This window comes from Mobula hypostoma, chromosome 10, assembly GCF_963921235.1.
Source record: "Mobula hypostoma chromosome 10, sMobHyp1.1, whole genome shotgun sequence".
In the NCBI taxonomy this organism is placed as follows: domain Eukaryota; kingdom Metazoa; phylum Chordata; class Chondrichthyes; order Myliobatiformes; family Myliobatidae; genus Mobula; species Mobula hypostoma.
Genome location: NC_086106.1, coordinates 117,246,970 through 117,267,664, shown reverse-complemented (window position 1 = coordinate 117,267,664; position 20,695 = coordinate 117,246,970). Strand labels below are relative to the sequence as shown.

Below are 20,695 nucleotides of genomic sequence, written 5' to 3'. Positions count from 1 at the left end.
ATCACAAATAAAAATCGCCCACACAGGTTTCTTATCATTATTGGATATGATGAACACCCAATCAATTAATAAACCTGATTCTGAGCTTTGACACCCAACAGAATGACTGAGGGAAAAATGCCCAAGGGAGAATGGAGGATGCACTGAAGACGGTGATGAAAGAGCACCCTCATGTGGGCAGTGGATCAGCGGTTGTGCTCAGTACATGGCGTGCAATTTAAGAACAGCTAGACCTTGGAGCGAACAAGGCTGCACATTAATAGCTGACAGTTAATAATTACTGGCAGGTAGATAAAAGTACACAGGATTAGCGATGCAACCATCACCCATAAAGTCATGGGAAAGTTCACCTCTTGGTGCAGTCATAGCAGACATCAAAAAGTGGATAAGGTCAGGTAGAGTTCAGGAATGTAACTCTTGGTGAAGAATCTTATGAAGAATCACCCATGTCTCATGTTAGGGCTGAATATGGTTTTGGATTCACCAAGTTTTTATTTAAGTGTAGCGGGGACTCTTCATTCCCAACACCTGGTCCATCTGCTCCAGAAGGTGGTCTTTGCTTCCTGTCCTCTTTCCACAGACTCCCCCAGACCTAACGAACGTTTTTCAGCATTTTCTGGTTTTGTTTGATGTTGCTTTTGATGGCAAATCTCCTGCTTCTCTAAGCTAACTCCCGATTCCTTTGATTTAGATGGCAAAGACCTTCTGACTGAAGTAGAGTAACAACCCATCTCTCTTCGCCCTCCTCTGAAGGAGCAAGTTGCTAATCGGCTTGAGTCTGACAGGCAGGAGGCAAAGAGTGGGAATAAACGGAGCCTTTTCTGGTTGGCTGCCAGTGACTAGTAGTGCTCTGCAGGGGTCAGTGCTGGGCCGGTTACTTTTCATGATATCGGTCAATGATCTCATTGACAGATCCCTACAAAGGAAGCTCTTGTTATAAAACACCTCACAGACAACCAGTTGATTCCTAGCTTACAGGAGCTGCAGAAACCACTAGCTATGGGCTGCCTTAAGCTGACCAAATTAGCCAAATAAAAGATATGGGACTGGCTTGCTGAGAATTGAATAGCTAATAAGCCACAAATATAACAGGTTTCCTAGATTGGGAGCTCCACCGTTCCTCTCAGTAGCTTAAAAAATACTGCTTCCCGAATTAGTATAGATTTTACCCATTTAGATAAGTTTTGGACATGATGTTTGTAGCCAAGTTTGCAAATGATACAAAGATAGGTGGTGATGGCAGTGCTGAGAAAGCAGGAAGCCTGCAGACGAACTTGGATAGATTAGGAAAGGAGAGTGAGCAAAGTGGCAGTTCTGGGAAATGTACGGCCATGTACGTTGGTGGAAGGAATAAAGGCTAGACTATTTTCTAAATGGGGAGTAAAATCATAAATCAGGTGCAAAGGGACTTGGGAATCCTTGCGCAGGAATCCCTAAAGGTTAATAGTCATAGTCACACTTTATTGATCCTGAGGGAAATTGGGTTTCGTTACAGTTGCACCAACCAAGAATAGAGTATAGATATAGCAATATAAAACCATAAATAATTAAATAATAATATGTAAGTTATGCCAGGAAATAAGTCCAGGACCAGCCTATTGGCTCAGGTTAATCGCAGATTGAGTTAGTGGTGAGGAAGGCAAATGATATGTTCGCGTTCATTTCAAGATGACTTGAAAATAAGAGCAAGGGTGTAATGTTGAGGCTTTATAAAGAATTGGTCAGACTACATTTGGACTATTGTGAGTAGTTATCTAATCCCTTTATCTAAAAGACGTGATGGCATAGGAGGGACCAGAAAAGATTTATGTGAAGGATGTAGGGAATAAAGGGTTAATGTTTGTGGACATATTTGATAGTTCTAGGCCTGTACTCACTGGAGTTCAGAAGAATGAGCGGGGGAATCTCACTGAAACATATCAAATTTTGGTAGGCCTAAATAGAGTGGACATGGAGAGGACATTTCTGTTACTGAGAGAGTCGAAGGGCACAGCCTCAAAATAGAAGGACGTCCTTTCAGAACAGATCTGAGGAGTAATTTGTTTAGCCAGAGAATGATGGATCTGTGGACTTCATTACTACAGATGGCTGAGGAGACCAAGTCATTGGGTATTTTGTAAGTGTAGGTTGATAGGTTCTTAATCAGTAAGCTATCAAAGGTTACAGGAGAAAGCAGGAAAGTAGGGAAAACAAATCAGCCATGGTTGAATGTCTGGAGCAGAATTTATAGGCCAAATGACCTAATTCTGCTCCTTTGTCTTACTATCACCTGACTCATAGAGGCAAATCAATTAGTAACAAATTCTTCGGTCTATACCTTTGGTTGGTCCAATTTAACCCAACCAATATTGCCTGACCAAGTACTGAAAAACCCATAACCCCGCGTAATCTCAAAGAACCTCGAGAATTGGCAACAGCGCAGAATCAGAGGTATTTGCACAACAGCAGCCAACGCACATCCAAAATCGACGCGGGAGGGGGTAGGCGCTGAAGCGATCACAATACAGAGCAAAAATAACTTGTAGTGAGCATAGGGCAGAGGGAGGACTCCACAAGTGTAACAACAAGCTTCTCAATTAACTTCCAGCCGGATGTCACACCCAATGACATCACAGGATATCACTGCTAATGATGCTGCCTCAGCACCAACACCCATCCCTAACCAAGGCAATAAAATTGTCTTCATGAGAGATTTAATGCAGAGGAATTAGGTTAAAAGCCGACAGCACAAACTTCAGTCAAGTCTTTGGCCTAGAATCTAAACACTTTGATTAATTAGTCTGCAATCTTCAGCAACGAAACTCTTAGACAGAACCTTCTGGAAAGCAAACTAACCCTGAAAGAAAATGTGAAAAAAAAACTAGGAATTAAAGCAGATTGTTATTGCTTGAATTTGCTTGATAAGTACAGATTTGTGAAGCACATCACAAACAGACAAATGAAATACTGGATGAGAGTTGAAATACTTGTGAAATGTACAAAATATAAATCAGTCCAAAATCCACTTTTATACACAGCTAAGTTGTACTTCTCTCTTCTGATGATGTCCATGACTGCAATGACCAGTGAACTTTACCAAGACCTCAGGGGTGATGACAGACAGCAGCACTTGTCTCTGGTCCGTCACCAACCCAGGGACGCAAGCACAGGGACTGCTGGGTACCAGCTCCTGGGGCACAAACACACACGGCCAGTGAACCAGTTTAAATGGCATTCAAGGGCACCAATTGAATTTACACGCACCACAAAGGACTGCTGAGGGAAGTATCGGGGTCTCTCTTCCACCCATCAGAAATATTTATCAGGAGTGCTGCGAACGCAGGGCCCTTAGCATTGTCAATGATCCCTCCAATCTGTCCAATTATCCCCTGGACTTCCCCATCAGGCAGGAGGTACCATATCATTAGGACAAGGATGGTTACGATGGCAAACAGCTTCTTCCCAGCCATGAGTCTACTGAACTTCTCTCACATTTTGTTTGTGTTACTCTGGATTTCTAGCACCCTCAGAATGTTTTGAGTTTATCCACTTCAAGAGTGGAAGAGACCAGATTTCAAGCAAGATTTCTAGAGTTTTGAGAGCAAGATGTAAGAACGGAGGAACCTTGCCAATGGAGACGACTCATGGAAAGAGGGCACAAGATTTAACGTTACTACTGCTGAACACTTGCGTCGTTATGTTTACGAGACGGCTTACTGCAAACACAAAGGCTCCTGCTCCTGGAGAACTCACCTTGCTATCCAGTTTCTTCATGGTGACCAAATCAAGCGACTTGAGGGAATGGCCAGTGGGGGCGATGAAGTACAGGCAGACGTGGACACGGCTGTCATGGTAACTGTGTAGAGTACGTTTTATCTTCAGCTCCTCCTGTAGGTAGGCCTCAAACTGAGCGTCAATAAACTCAACGATAGACTTGTAGCTGCCAGGTAGAGAGAGCACAGCCTTTTAAAAAAAATCCCAGTGCAAACAAAAGAAAATTACAAAGAAACCTTTAGACAGAAAAGAGATCCGGATAGACTGTATGAACTGAGTCAAAGGCAATGACCCATCAAAGAGGCAAAGATATTACCTGCTCTACTACCATGCTGGAGACAAGCAAGCAACGTAGCAGAAGCTGGTAGTGGATGGCAGGGCCAGTGTGGGGGTGGGGGTCTAATGTAATGGGGGGGAGGTACAAGTGACTAAATTACAAAGATGGTGTCGTGGGAAGAAGAACCAAAGAACATTTTGAGCCACCTCAATGTTTGACCTCAAAGTCCATCCCCTCAGCTTTGCAATCAGCACTCCTGCAAACTTTGATTTCTTTTGCAACACACACAAGATGCTGGAGGAACTCAGCAGGTAAAGCAGCATCCATGGAAATGAATAGACGGTCAACGTTTTGAACCAAGATCCTTCTTCGGGACCGGAAAGGAAGGGGGAGAACATCAGAATGAAAAGGTGGATGGACGGGAAGGAGGATACCTAGAAGGTAATAGGTGAAGCCAAGAGAGGAAGAATCTAATAGCAGAGTGGACCATCGGAGAAAGGGAAGCAGGAGGGGACCCACAGGTGGTGATAGACAGGCGAAAAGAGGTAAGAGGCCAGTGTGGAGAATAGGAGGGGAGGAGGAGAATTATTTTTTTTAAACCAAAAGGAGAAATCTACATTCATGCCATTAGGGATTTTAATTTTCCACATATTGATTGGGACTCCCATACTGTTAAAGGTCTAGGTGGGTTAGAGTTGTAAAATGTGTTCAGGAAAGTTTTCTAAATCAATATATAGAGGCACTAACTAGAGAGGAGGCAATATTAGATTTCCTATTAGGAAACGAGTTAGGACAGGTGACGGAAGCGTGTGTAGGGGAACACTTTGGTTCCAGTGATCATAACACCATTAGTTTCAACTTGATCATAAATAAAGATAGATCTGGTCCTCGGTTTCCTGCAGTTGTCTGCTATCTCTCTGCTGATTTACTCCTCCAATTCTCGCTGACTATTGGGTGGTCTATAATACAACCCCACTAATGTGGTGATACCTTTCTTGTTTCTCAGCTCCACCCATATGGCCTCAGTAGACAAGCCCTCTAATCTGTCCTGCCTGAGCACTGCTGTAACATTTTCCCTGACTAGCAATGCCACACCCCCACCCTTCATTCCTCTGCCTCTATTACGTCTGAAACATCAGAACCCTGGCACATTAAGCTGCCAGTCCTGCCCCTCCTGTAGCCAAGTTTCATTAATGGCTATAATGTCGTAATTCCATGTGTCAATCCACGCCTCAGCTTGTCAGCCTTCCCCACAATACTTGCATTGAAATAGACACACCTCAGAAGATTAATTGTTGAAAAACAAGTCTTGAAGTGGATTAGAAGGAGTCGGAAACATACACAAAATGCTGGAGGAACACAGCAAGTCAGGCAGCACCCATGGAGGGGAATAATTAGGCCAAAACCACCTTCACTTGTCACCGCTCAGCCTCTTGCTTCATCCCCCCCTCCCCTACCTATCTTCCCCCTCACCTGGTCTCACCTGTCACCTGCCAGCTTGTGCTCTTTCCCCTCCCCTATCTTCTTATTCTGGCTTCTGACCCCTTCCTTTCCAGTCCTGACGAAGGGTCTCGGCCTGAAAAGTCGGCTGTTTGTTCCTGTCCATCGATGCTGCCCGACCTCCTTGAGGTTCCTCCGACATTTTGTGCGTGTTGCTCATTGTTAACCCTGTTCCCCACAGACTGTACAAGGGTTTTGATTTACTATTTGTCAGATTCAACATAGCAGAAAAACGAGAAAGTCGTTTCTCACCTTTCTTCCTTGTTAATCTGGTCCCCAAATCCCACGCTGTTCACGATGGAGAGCTTCAGTCGCACATTACTTTCCTGCAGTTCGTAGCTGTTGGACTTTATGTGAACTCCAGGCTGATTGTGTGGGGCGGGATCACCTTCGAACTTGGTGTTGAACAGGGTATCCATAAGGGTGGACTTTCCAAGACCAGTTTCACCTAAATGTGTGGAAGGGTGAAAAGTATGAAATAAACACTGCTACCCAGAGCAGGACATTCTCAGTGACCGATTAACCTAATCAGACCAGCAGCTGGGGTTAGTGTTGTCACACAAGCTGAGTAATACCATAGTATTTCACATGGACAGCCTGGTAACCTGTTAGACCACACAACAGGCTTTAGAAAAGTTTGGGATGGCACAGTAAAAAGAGGTTAAGGATTAACTTTGTCACATGTACATCGAAACATACAGTGAAATGTGTTGTACGTTGATTTCAGATATTGTACATGGCCTGCAGAGCGTCACCATGGTTCACTAGCACCATATTGCAACTGTCAAATCATCCAGGACTGTCCAAGTATCATCACTCTTCCAGCTTCAACATAGCACACCCACCGTTTATTAATCCTAACCCACCCGTGTATCTCTGGAATGAGGGAGGAAACCAGAGCACCTGGAGGAAGCTCACAGGGTCAGGGTGAGGATGTAGAGACTCCTCACAGACCGGGGCAGGAGTCGAACCTAAATCCTACAGTTAGCGGACTGCGCCGCCACACTGCCCCAAATGCATGGCGTACTGTAGTGGTTACCATGACACTAACGCAGTGCCAGCAAGCCGGGTTCAATTCCGCCCACGTCTCGCTGCGATCCCGTGGTTTCCTCCAGGTGCTCTGGTTTCCTCCCACATTCCAAAGACGTACGGGTTGGTAGGTTAACTGGTCACATGGGTGTGACTGGACAGTGTGAGCTCATTGGGCCGGAAGGGCCTGTTAGCAAGCTGTATCTCGAAGCTAAAATAACTTGACAATTATGCAATTACAGCAATTCCCACACGAGCTGTACACTTTTGCTATTTGCTCTTTGCTCCTCTCCTCTTCCCCTTCAAAAGAGGAAATGGGTGTGGAGGGTAATACCCTCAGACAGGACCAATCCTCACGGAGGGAGTTGAACAAAATGCTACAAACCACAGCTTACAAAGCCTGTGTTACCTAGGGGCATCAGCTGAACACTGAAATCAAAAATGTGGGGATGTAGAATATTCAAAAACAACTTTGTCACAGCACAACATTTCCAGCCGAGACCCCTCATCCGTACTGATGAGAGTCTCAGCCTTTAATGCTGACTGCTCATTTCCCTCTGTAGTCACTGCCTGACCTGCCGAAATCCTCCAACATTTTGTGCGTTCTCAAAAGAGGCAGCCGCAGGCAAGATATTCCCAAATGCCTGTGGGAAAGCTCCGCTAGAATTTATAGCTGTAAACATGTGACCATGAGAAACTGCAGCCAGAGCAATTTATAAATACCAAGCAATTCTGAAAAGAGAGTTTCTCCAAATAAACACAGCTCGTTGTGCGGTTTGGGATTATCAGAAGCAAAATCCTAGTCTCCGAATTAAGAAACGCACACAAAATGCTGGAGAAACTCAGCAGGCCAGGCAGCATCCACGGAAAGGAGTTCAGTTGACGTTTCGGGCCGAGACCCTTCAGCGGGACTGGAGTAAGATGTGGTTAGGAATCCCCGACAGAGTAGTGACCACAGTGATGCATGTCCTGACACCATTCAAGAGCAAACTGATGTCTGCCATTGGAGTCTGTAAATAAATTTGAAGGCAGGACATGAGTGTGAACTTCCTTGGGAGTTTCAGATTTAGTACGTTTCCAAAGACTCTAGCTAGTCTCTATACATGTACCTTGGCCAGCATTCTTGACTGTCTGGTGTGGAAGGGCCACTGCACGGATTTGGAAAAAGCAGCAGAGGGTTGTAGACTCAACCAGCTCCATCACGGGCACAAGCTTCCCATCATCGAGGACAGCATCAAAAGACAGGCCTCAAGACTACGGAATCCATGATTAAGTACATTCACCACCCTGGACACACCCCCTTCGCCTTACGAACATCAGAAAGAAGGTACAGGAGCCTGAAGACACACACTCCATTTTAGGAGCAGCTTCTTCCTCCCTGCCTTCAGATCTCGGAACTGTTCATGTTTGAGGGTCGGCACAACAATGTGGGCCGCAGGGCCTGTACTGTGCTGTACTATTCTATGTTCTATGTTCTACCTGGGGTGTATGGGGTGTCAGGGAGGGGTAGCACCTCTGGTGGGGGAACATGTCACGTCCTTTTCAGGGCAGTTAGTCCACCTTTGGTCCCCACCTGGCACTCAGCTCTCACCTGTGGCTCCCCGTAGCTGTCTGCATGCGACAGCGGCCACACCCCGGGCAACGGCTTCGACAAGCCGGTTAGACCAGGTGAGGGTAGCCGACGGGTCTCAAACCCTCGGTGAGATAGGGAGTTATCTATCCCAGCATGTGAAGACAGACTCCAGCGGATTGAGTGGACGAGACCAGTGGAAGGTCCAACGGTCAAGAAGGCGGTCTCTGCAAGTGTCGTGGAACGTGTAGAGCAGGACAAGACACGGAAGACGTCCTGGTCATCCACTGCGCCTAGTTCCATCTCCAGCTGTCTAGACTCTGTCTTGCCACTGGATCCAGATGGGAATTGGGAAGAGAGAGTGAGGCTGACGCTGCGCAACTCTCCCTCACTTAAATCCAAATCACGCGCTAGTCTCGACACCATCATTATGGTGTCGTGGTCCTCTTCGACGTCAACAATGGACGAACAACATGTTCTACCTCGCTATTTTGCTCTTTTTGCACTATTACTTTTTAGATACACTTACTGTAACTCTTTTTTTTGCATATTGCTCTATACTGCTGCTGCAAAACAACAAATTTCATGAGCTATGTCAGTGATCATAAACCCGACTCTGAAGCAGAGGGTGAGGAGGTAGCAGGCAAGGATGGGTTTTGTGGTGATAGAGGCTTTCGACAGGCCCTCAGCCACTCGAATGTGCAGAGGTGCAAAGGGACTCAAGTCCTTGTGCAGGACTCCCTCATGGCCAAATTGCAGGATTGAGTCTGTGGTGAAGAAGGCAAATGCAATGTTAATGTTCATTTTAAGAGGACCAGGGTACAAGAGCAAGGATGTAATACTGACGCTTCACAAGGCATTGGTCAGTCCTCACTTGGAGTACCGTGAGCAACTACTGGGCCCCTTATCTAAGAAAAGATGTGCTGGTATAGGAGGATCCAGAGGAGGTTCAAGAGAATAATCCAGTAGTGAAAGGGTTAAGGTATAAGGAGCGTTTGATGGCTTTGGGCCTGTACTTGTTGGAGTTTAGAAAAATGACAGGGGATCTCAGTAAAACCTACCGAATAATGAAAGGACTAGATAAAGTTGACGAGGAGAGGATGTTTCCTATAGCGGACCAGAGGGCACAGCCTCAGAATAGAAGAATATCCCTTTAGAACAGAGATGAGGAGGAATTTCTTTTGACAGAGAGTGGTGAATCCGTGGAATTCACTGCCACAGACAGCTGTGGAGGCCAAGTCATTGGGTTTATATAAAGCAGAGGTTGAGAGGGTCTTCAATAGTAAGGGTGGCAGGGAGAAGGTAGCAGACTGGCGGTAAATCAGCCATGGTGGAATGGGGGAGTAGACTCGATGGTCTAATGTACACCTGTGTTTTACGGTTGAAATCATGAAGTGTGGACGGGTGCTGGTGTGGAAATTCATTTAGAGATACACCATAGTAACAGACCTTTCCGGCCCAGGGAGCCTGTGCCACCCATTTACCCTACTAACATTTACATCTTTGGAGTATGGGAGGAAACACATTAGCCCCTTTGCACCTCTGCATGTTCGAGTGACTGAGAGCCTGTTGAAAGCCTCTATCACCACAAGACCCATCTTTGCCTGCTACCTCCTCACCCTCTGCTTCAGAATCAGGTTTATGATCATACCTACAGCACAATACAGGCCCTTTGACGCACAAAGCTGTGCCGAACATGTCCTTACCTTAGAAGTTACCTAGGATTACCCACAGCCCTCTATTTTCCTGAGCTCCATTTACCTGTCCAGGAGTCTCTTAAAAGACCCTATTGTATTTGCCTTCACCACCATCGCCAGCAGCCCATTCCACGCACTCACCACTCTCTGCATAAAAGACTTACCCCTAACATCTCCTCTGTACCTACTTCCAAGCACCTTAAAACTACGCCCTCTCGTGCTAGCCATTTCAGCCCTGGGTAAAAGCCTCTGACTATCCACACAATCAATGCCTCTCATCATCTTATACATCTCTATCAGGTCACCTCTCATCCTCCATTGTTCCAAGGAGAAAAGGTCGAGTTCACTCAACCTATTCTCATAAGGAATGCTCCCCAATCCAGGCAAAATCCTTGTAAATCTCCTCTGCACCCTATCTATAGTTTCCACATCCTTCCTGTAGTGAGGCGACCAGAACTGAGCACAGTACTCCAAATGGGGTCTGACCAGGGTCCTATAGAGCTGCAACATTACCTCTCGGCTCTTAAACTCAATCCCACGGTTGATGAAGGCCAATACACTGTATGCCTTCTTAATCACAGTCAACCTGCACAGCAACTTTGAGTGTCCTATGGACTCAGACCCCAAGATCCCTCTGATCCTCCACACTGCCAAGAGTCTAACCATTAACACTATATTCACTGACATATCTCAGGAAATTTGTTGTTTTGCAAGGGAAAATGTACAAACTCCTCACAGACAAGAGCAGAATTGAACATGGGTTGCTGGCACTGTGATTGCACTATCTGACAAATTATAGACTTCTCCAGTTTGCAGTATGTTGGTTATACATGCACTTGCCAGATCTCCCCTCCGAAAGCAATGCACCTTGTGATAAATTGAAGTCAATTACAGTGTGCCAAATTGAGAGAAACAGACAGATCCTGGGACCCAACTGACCAATGAGTCAAAGGTCCCATGACAGGCCAAACGTCCAAGTCCCAGTGGGAAACAAAGAACCATCAAACATATTATTGAACTACTGTACCATGGGCTCCATTCCAGAAACTCAGATGGCAAACACAATCAATCCCACACAAACGTTCACAGCAGGAGTCACAATAGTAACTACTGTCGACTTGCATTCACCCCAGTGCCTACTTTTCCATCTCCATTTCCTCCACTGCCTGAGGGAACACACTTCCTTCAGTAGAACAGTTTCTACAGAGAGCATACTTGAAATCTTTTTGCAGAAACCAGTGCTGTCAAAACAAATTTAAAAAACAAGTCTAGGAGCTCAAGAACACAAGCTTCTGCGAACAGGCCGTCTGAATCATGTCACAGATGAATTCACTGATTCCAATGTAAATCCCACTCTATAGTCAGCCACAACGTCCACAGCAAACCACAACTTGCACTTGAAAATAAATGAATAAGAGGAAAATTCCAGGAAAAAAGAGACAACTGAACTCCAAATCAAAGCCAGATTACCCAAAGAACAATGTCAATTGAGAGATGGGTGCGGTTTAAGGTGAAATTTTTACAGCTGTGATGCATCAAGCCTAAATAACAAAAAGATGTTAATTATATTTTTATATAAACAGCTGCCAAGCATTCTGCTTAAACTTAAGCCAAGTTCTTTAATTGCATCATAGATTAAAGAAAGGTTTCCATAACACTTTATAGTTCCAAACAGAACATTACAGAAACAAGAGATTCTGCAGATGCTGGAAATCCAGAGCAAGTCATAAAATGCTGGAGGAACTCAGCAGGTCAGGCAGCATCTTTGGAGGGGAATAAACAGTCAATGTCTCGGGCCCTGACTCTAATCGGGACATTAGAGTGTTTTACAACCAATCAAATGCTCGCAGCACAGGTCATTTTGTATAATTTAGTACACAGTTTGCCCACAGGAAGCCTCAACAAAAAGACAAATGACAGAAAAAAGATGTCAAACTAGGCTGAAGATCAGCCAAAATCGCAAAGGGAACTCTAGTTTCCGATTTTAAAGCAGCTCCTCGGGATCCTTCACATTTGGTTGAGGGATTCAGTTTAATTTCCTTGCAAAACAAAACATGGTGCTCCCTCAACACTGCACAGGAATGCCAGCCTTCCCTTGGTCCACTACAACAGCCAGGAATTCCTGGTGGACACCCAATTCATTTCAACTTCCCATTCCCATACTGACACGTTTGTCCGCTGCCTCCTCTATGGCCACAATGTCAATCTGGGCTGTCTCCAACCTGATGGCATGAACATTGATTCCTCAAACCTCTAGTAACCACTCTCCTCTGTTTCTCCTCCCCACTGATTTTTTGGTTTTTCTGGTCATCCCCTCACCTTTTTTCTTCTCCTCCCATCCTCATGACCAGCCGACCACTTCCCTTTGCTTCCCGATCTTCTCCCCTTTCTTCCATGGTCTACTGTCCTTTCCTTTCAGATTCTCCCTTCTTCAGCCCCTTTACCAGCTTCTCACTTCATTTCCCCCCCCCCCCACCTGGTCTCTCTGTCACCTATCAGCTTGTACTCCACCCCCCCCACACGTTATTCTGGCTTCTGCCCCCTTCCTTTCCAGTCCTGATGAAGGGTCTTCAGCTGAAACATCAACTGTATATTTCCCTCAGCCTGACTGAGTTCCTCAAGTATGTTGCATCTGTAGCTGTATACTGCTATTATTTTACCTTGTTCTTCCATGCACTGTATAACGATCTGATCTGTATGAACAGTGTGCAAGGTAAGCTTTTCACTGCATCTCTGTATATGGGGCAATAACAAGACCAATCCAGTTCTGCACTACACTGAAGTGCCAGCCGATGATAAAGCTGCTGCTAGCAAACAAAGTGACCAAAAGTGATGTCCTTCAGACAGTTCATGAAATTACTTCTTTTTACTACTACTACTTCTTCCAAGTATGAACCTGCTACTATTAGAACCTGTGATTTGCATTTTGATGGTGTGTTTTCCGGCTGATTGAGTGATCTGCCACTTTGCCGTCTCTGAGGGAGATTCAAAGCAACACTCACAACTCGCTGGAGGAACTCAGCAGGTCGGGCAGCATCCGTGGAAACGATCAGTCATGTTTTGGGCCGGAACCCTTCATCAGGACTGTAGAGGGAAGGGGCAGAGGCCCTATAAAGAAGGTGAGGGAGGGTGGGAAGGAGAAGGCTGGTAGGTTCCAGGTGAAAAACCAGTAAGGGGAAAGATCAAGGGGTGGGGGAGGGGAGGCGGGGAGGTGATAGGCAGGAAAGGTGAAGAAGAAATAGGGGAAAACACAATGGGTAGTAGTAGGAGGCAGAACCATGAGGGAGGTGATAGGCAGCTGGAGGAGGGGGCAGAGTGAAACTGGGATGGGGGAAGGGAGGGGGAGGGAATTAGCGGAAGTTGGAGAATTCTATGTTCATGCCGAGGGGCTAGAGACTACCCAGATGGTATATGAAGTGTTGTTCTTCCAACCTGAGTTTAGCCTCAGCATGGCAGTAGAGGAGGCCATGTATGGCCATATCCGAATGGGAATGGGAAGCAGAGTTGAAGTGGGTGGCAACTGGGAGATCCTGTCTGTTTTGTGTTTCCGGGGGAGTTCAGTGAGGTTTCGAGCGAAGTGCACGGGCCTGAAGGCCAAGAAGCCTGGAGACAGGGTGCCGGCCCATAATCGACTCCACCTCGCCGATCGAAGCGTTGAGGAAGACTGAAAACCAACGAGGATGAGAGCGGGTTTTCGGCGCTCTCTGTCTGTGTGCAAACGGCCTCTCTCTCGCTGCTCCCAGGGGCAAGTGCCTGGGAGCAGCGTTCAATTCGTCTCCCTTTCTCCCTCTTGCTCGATGCTGCCAGAGTCTTGGGTCTTGGGGAAGGTTTGTGGATCGGACTCTATAGTTCATGTTGTGTTGTGTTTCTCGATGCTTTTTTTTGTTGCTATTTTGTGCAATGTTGATCGAGATAGACGACTCTGCTGTCTGCAGCCAGTGAACAACACAGCACTAGATTAAACTAAATATTCCTGGACTGTTTCAATGACTTTGTAGTTTGATGTTTTATATTCTGTGATTTTTTTCCTGCTTGTTTTTGCTGTTTGCATGTTTTTTTTGCGTTTGGGGTTTGATGTTTTTCTTTGAACGGGTTCCATGGTGTTTCTTTATTTTGTGGCTCTCTGTGGGAAGACAAATCTCAGGGTTGTACACTGCATACATACTTTGATAATTAAACGTACTTTCAATCTTTGTTTCTGTACTCGAGGCTCCTGAATGGGACTTGAACTCTGAACCTTCTGAACCAGAGCCAAGCGAGCTGCCACACAGAATTCAGCTGACTCATGTTTTTCCAGTCTATGGGACAAACAGGTAACAGCCTGTGAGGATTTGGCATCTTCCATCCACTTTCCCAGATCTCTACTCACAGCAGAGAGCATTCACAAACACATTGGACCGAATCCACGGTTTCTCCTTGTATTTTTAAAACCCAAGATTCTGTTCCTTCTGAGAAAAAACTGGTTTCTTTTATCGTATATAAACAGAGGCCCAAACACACTTCGGAGCAAGATGATGGACAGATGGTAGAGCCAGCTAATGAATACGTGGACCGAATAGCAAAGAGGTGGCAGAGAGAGGTTTATTATTGGGCGCCAGCCACACACAGACACAGTCCAACTTTATGTCTGTCGCCATGTTGCCACAAGGCACAGAGTGGCGCTTGTATTCAAAGCCTGAAACCTTTCGTAGACTGCATTCAGCAACAAGGGAAATGGGGAAATTAGCCAATGAAGCCTAGATTGGGGAGGGGAGGGGGGAAACAACAAAAAATAAACCAGCAGCAACACCTCAATCTGTCTGGGTAACCTCCAATCTGACAACAATCTAGCAGAAGTAGCGAAGGTACTTAATGAATACTTTGCTTCAGTATTCACCAGTAAAGGCTTGCTGGTAAAGCTGCTAAAGGACCTTGGCAATTCTGGTGATGACTTTGAGTGACCTGCAACACTTGAGTGTACAGACATTAAGAAAGAGGATGTGCTGGAGCTTTTGAAAGGTATTAAGTTGGATAAGTCAATGGGACCGGACGAGACATACCCCAGACTACTGTGGGAAACGAGGGAGGAGATTGCTAAGCCTCTGGAGATTACCTTTGCATCATCAATAGGGACAGGAGAAGTACTGGAGGAGAGGACAGTTGCTAATGTTGTCCCCTTGTTCTAGAAAGGAGGCAGAGGTAACCCAAGAAATTATAGACCAGTGAGTCTTACTTTAGTGGTGGGGAAGTTGTTGGAGAAGATCCTGAGAGGCAGGATTTGTGAGCACTTGGAGAGACATAAGCATGGCTTTGTCAAGGGCAGGTTGTGCCTCACGAACCTGAGTGAATTATTTGAGGATGTAACAAAACACATTGATAAAGGTAGAGCAGTGGATGCAGTGTATATGGATTTCAGTAAAGCATTTGATAAGGTTCCCCATGTGAGGCTCATTCAGAAAGTAATGAGACATGGGACCCAAGGAGATCTTGCTTTGTGGATCCGGAATTGGCTTGCCCACAGAAGGCAAAGGGTGATTGCAGATAGTTCGTATGCTGCATGGAGGACAGTAACCAGAGGTGTTCTGCAGGGATTTGTTCTGGGACCCCTCCTCTTTGTGATTTTTTAAAAATATATAAATGACCAGGATAAAGTAGAAGGGTAGGTTAGTAAGTTTGCTGATGACACAAAAGTTGGGGGCGTTGTACATAGTCTGCAAGGCTGTCAGAGGTTACAGCAGGACATAGGTAGGATGTAGGACTGGGTTGAGAAGTGGCAGATGGAGTTCAACGTAGGTAAGTGTCAAGTGGTTCATTTTGGTAGGTCAAATTTGAAGGCAGAATAGGTCTCCAGGCAGTGTGGAGAATCAGCGAGATCTTGGGGTCCATATCCACAGGACACTCAAAGCTGCTGCACAGGTTAACAGTGTTGTTAAAAAGGCATATCGTGTTTTGGCCTTCATCATCCGTGGGATTGAGTTCAAGAGCCATGAGGTAATGTTACGGCTATAAGAGACCTTGGTCAGACCCCACTTGGAGTACTGTGCTCAGTTCTGGTCACCCCACTGCAGGAAGGATATGGAAACCATGGAAAGGGTGCAGAGGAGATTTACAAGGACGTTGCCTGGATTGGGGAGCCTGCCTTATGAGAATAGGTTGAGTGAACTTGGCCTTTTCTCCTTGGAGCGACAGAGGAGGAGAAGTGGCCTGATAGAGCTGTACAAGATGATGAGAGGCATTGATCGTGTGAATAGCCAGAGGCTTTTTCCCCAGGGCTGAAATGGCTAACACGAGGGGGCATAGTTTTAAGGTGCTTGGAGATAGATAAAAGAGGGATGTCAGAGGCAAGTTTTTCCACACAGAGAGTGGTGGGTGCGTGGAATGGGCTGCCGGCAACGGTGGTGGTGGTGGTGGTGGAGGTGGATACAATAGGGTCTTTTAAGAGACTTAGATAGGTACACAGAGCTTAGAAAAGTAGAGGGCTATGCAGTAGGGTAGTTCCAGGCAGTTTCTAGAGTAGGTTACATAGTCAGCACAGTGTGGGCCGAAGGGCCTGTAATGTGTTGTAGATTTCTATGTTCTATAAACATTGACTTCTCCATCTTCTGGTTATTTCTCCCCTCTTCCCCTTCTCTCTTTTTCTATTCCCCATTCTGGGTCCCCTCTTACCCCCTTCTCTTCTCCTCACCTGCCTATCACCTCCTTTTGGTCTCACTCCTTCCCTGGTCCACTCTCCTCTCCTATCAGATTCCTTCTTTACCCATCATCTTTTAGCCTCTTACTTCATCCCGTCTCCTAGTTCCACCCATCACCTTCCAACTTGTACGCCTTCCTCTCCCACTCATTCTGGCTTCTTCCCCCTTCCTTTCCTGATTAAAGGTCTTGGCCCCAAAACACTGCCTCTTTATTCCTCTCTGCAGGTGCTGTCCGACTTGCTGAGTTTCTCCAGCCGCTGTGGATTTCCAGCATCTGCCGAGTCTCATGGTTGAAAAAGGTGGAAAGCCAGAGACAACAGTTTCAGGCATTCGAGTCACAAATCAGAGCAGCCAAGGGTTCAGTTAATGAATCTTAATTTAGAAAGGGTGAAAACAAGGCAGAATAAATTGCATTCTAAATGAATGATAAATTAGTCATTTGTTTGATGGGGGCAGTCACCCAGCTCTACCCACACAGAAGCCACTGTAAATATCTCAGTTCTTGGAAACTGTCCAGTGGCAGAAGGACAACGAATGGGCAGTACTGCCGGCCTGATCTACAATCCTGTCCCATCCAGCTACTGGAGCAGAGATACAGGAGCCATTTCAGATACACCAGGTAATAAATCCTCTGGGTTTGCCAATGAATAGATTTACTGTGAAGTCCTTGCCTGGTCAGAGTGCTCCATTCGTCTCAATCAGCTAATGCTCAGAGTATCATAAATATGAATGTGTTGCCCTGAGTTAACCAACTACATTAGTCACAGAGAGTAACTGCCCTTGAGTGTTAGGTAGCAGAGGTCAGAGGTACACACTCTCTGTTGCCAATCAACACAATCCCAGCAAAAACTTACTGAGCAGGTTTCAATGAGATTGAACACAATGACACCTTTTAATCACAGGGTGCAAGGAACGTTTATCAAATTCAAGTCTATTGTCATTCAACCATACACATATATTCTTCCAAGCCAAGGTACACAATACAGCTCATATAACTCATACGCAATACACAAAGTAATATCTCAAATTAACAATGTACATTTACAACACAAGTCAAAAGTAAACTGTATAATACTCCTGACCCTTCATGCCTGATGAGACCTGGGTGGCACAAGGAGTTCAGCAGTCTCACGGCCCAGGGGAGGAAGCCGATTCCCATCCTAAAAGTTCTGTCTTGCCCGACGGTAGAGGGTCAAAAACATCGTTGTCATGGAAACACGTTTCACACAAAACCCTCAACAGCTCAAGATTAACCCTCGACCTTGGAGATACAAGCTAAGCTTGTCGGAGAATCCTACAAAAAGTAGTGGACACAGCCCAGTCCATCGCAACTGAAACTTTCCCCTCCATTGAGCACATCTACATGGAGTGCTATTGCAGCAAAAACCCCCACCATACAGGTTGTGCTCTCTTGTTGCTATCAGGAGCCTCAGGACCCACACCACATGGTTCAGGAACAATTATTACCCCTCAACCATCAGGCCCTTGAACCAGAGTGGATAACTTCATTCTCCCCATCACAGAGACGTTCCTACAATCTACGGCCTCACTTTCAAGGACTCATCATCTCATGTTCTTAATATTTATTGCTCATGTATTACTTCTCTTTTGTATTTGTACTGTTGTCTTTTGCACATTGGTTTGTCCATTCTGTTGGGTGTGGTCTTTCATTGATTCTATTATGGTTCTTGGTTTTAACATAGAAAACCTACAGCACAATACAGGCCCTTCAGCCCCCAAAGTTGTGCCAAACAGGTCCCTACAGTAGAAATTACTAGGCTTACCTATAGCCCTCTATTTTTCTAAGCTCCGTGTACCTATCCAAAAGTCTCTTAAAAGATCCTATCATATCTGCATTTACTGTGAATACCCACAAGAAAATGAATCTCAAGTGATATACATACTTTAATAAATTCACTTTGAACTTTTTAGTACAGGTACTATCTCAGGTGTTGATGTTTGATTCAAATCTCTGGTGCTGTCTATATGGAGTTCACGTGATCTCCCTGTGACTACGCGACTTCTGTCACATATTGCACTCTCCCTGAGACTGTGACAGCTGCCCCACATCAGAAAGCTGTGCAAGTTTGAGGGTTAATTGGTCACTAAGTTTCCCTTGGTGTGTAGGTGAGCAGTGGAACCCAGGCAGAGTTGATAAGAACAAAAATGGGATTGAAATAGGAATAGTGTAAATGGGTAATCCTATCTACAAAGGATTAATGTAGACAGAGGGGCTGAAGGGCCTGGTTATACATCCCCATGACTTACCCCTCAGCTCTAATATGTACAGCCTCTCCTCAGATGTTAAAATACAGTATGCATCCACGCCTTCAATTTGTTAGATTGCACATCACAATTTCTTAAACTGTCCATTGTTCTGCCTCAGCTGAACAGAAACACTAACCCTCAGCCTTGCTGTTGTGCAGTCATAACCGAGTTTGAGTGCAAAAGTTCCGGTGCGAATCAGAGTCGACTGGAGGCCGAAGAATACGGGCTGGTCTCGGGGCTGGAGGACGGTGTACGTGAGAGGGGGAGAGAGAAACAGAGCTCATTTTTGCCACTGCTGGTTTGCATGTTGTGTGGTGTGTTGCTCTGCCGAGCACCCTGGGCATGCCATTTTGGGCACGATTGGGTGACGACACGTGGACTACCTCCAGCACACCCTTGGGTGTGGGTTGTTAACGCAATCAACACATTTCAATACACATGGGATAAATAAACCAGAATCTTGAAGCACAGGATATTAGGTGGTTCCCTAGTATACCGACCATCTCCCTCTTGCATTCGCACCAGTGCCTCAGTGCACAGGTTACATACAAACTAGGAAATGAAAATAGGAAGTAGAAGTGTCAAGGGAAAAAAAAAAGTTGCAAGGTACCTTACAAAAGATATTCAAGATTATTAGAGACACACACAAGGTGGATGGTAACAGTCTTTTCTTCTGGGTAGAAGAGTCCAAGACTAGAGGGATAGATTTATGGCGGGGGGGGGGGCAGGGAATAATTTAAAAGATAGTTCCCCCCACCCCCCCCCCACAGAGGGTGGTGAGTATATGAGCAAGGAAGTGGTCATATACTCACTATTGTAGGTACAATAGTATCATTTACACAGCACTCGGACAGGGGGAGGGGAGGGGAGGGGCTAAACACAGGAAATCAGAACTTGCTACGTGGTCAGCAGAGACTAGTTGGGCCGAAAGGTCTGTATCCATGTTCCATTGGTCTATGACTAGGTGGTGTGTGTGTTTTTTTTAAAAGAGATACATTTTACTGATATTAAACATTGTTCCACCTGTACACACTGAGTAATGTAACAACTTCAAATATTAGACTATGTAATAGAGACAGAGGCTTGGCATGCTCTGCCCACTTCAAATGTCAATTCACACAATGTGAAAGCGTCAGACTGTCGTGCTCCATTTTGTCCAATTTTCCACTGCAAACTCCTTCATGCTGCTAATGGTCTAATGCTTGCAACATCCCATGAAAATTGAGAAATTGTGGAAGAATTTAAGTTCCAAAATGCCAAATGTGGGAAGAGAGCAGGAGCATTTTAAATCCAAGCAAACAGATGAAGTTTTGAGAGGGTCAATCCAAACCATAAATTACAACATTTTACACAACTCAAAAACAGAATCAAGTTTCATTATCAGATCCATTTTATACAAGTTAATATTGAACATGCTTAGTTGCCTGCAACATGGACAAAAATCATGGAGTAATTAAAAATATGGAGATTATGCACAAGTATCAAAATATTGATTTCAGCAAAGCAGAATTCGTGCCATGCATGGATCCAGATTTTGATCCATTAACTCTATGTTGTTCCTGTCCATGTCTTGTGGTGCATCGGGCAGTGACCTTGCCCTTTCTTTAGCACTTTAGTCTGTTTTTTTCCCCCACGGGGCAGAGCTGCCAGCTCAACACTCAGTCCAGCACAGATGAAAAGCGTGCAAGGAGCCGGCCAGATCCAGTTCTGGACCGTTCGCCTCAAAGCTCAGTGCAGATTAGGGTTGCCAACTGTCCTGTATTTGCAGGGACATCCTGTACATTGGGCTAAATTGGTTTGTCCCATACAGGACTGCCTTTGTCCCGTATTTCCCCCGCTAGAGTGTTCCTATGAAACCGTTCATAAGCAGAAATAGCGTAAAGCGAAGAAGCAATTACCATTAATTTATATAGGAAAAATTTGATTGTTC

At 45.4% G+C, this 20,695-nt stretch overlaps 1 protein-coding gene across 4 annotated transcripts in view; it reads right to left on the bottom strand.

Annotated features, from left to right (window-relative positions):
• The window catches only part of LOC134353138 (septin-6), a 76,936-nt gene that overhangs the window by 20,919 nt on the left and 35,322 nt on the right, over positions 1-20,695 (bottom strand). For all 4 annotated transcript variants that reach the window (XM_063061086.1, XM_063061090.1, XM_063061088.1 and 1 more), the window contains exons 3-4: positions 5,783-5,978; positions 3,733-3,919 (exon numbers count right to left, since the gene is read on the bottom strand). In XM_063061086.1, coding sequence (XP_062917156.1) covers positions 3,733-3,919; positions 5,783-5,978 — 383 coding nt within the window. The remainder of the gene's footprint in view (positions 1-3,732; positions 3,920-5,782; positions 5,979-20,695) is intronic.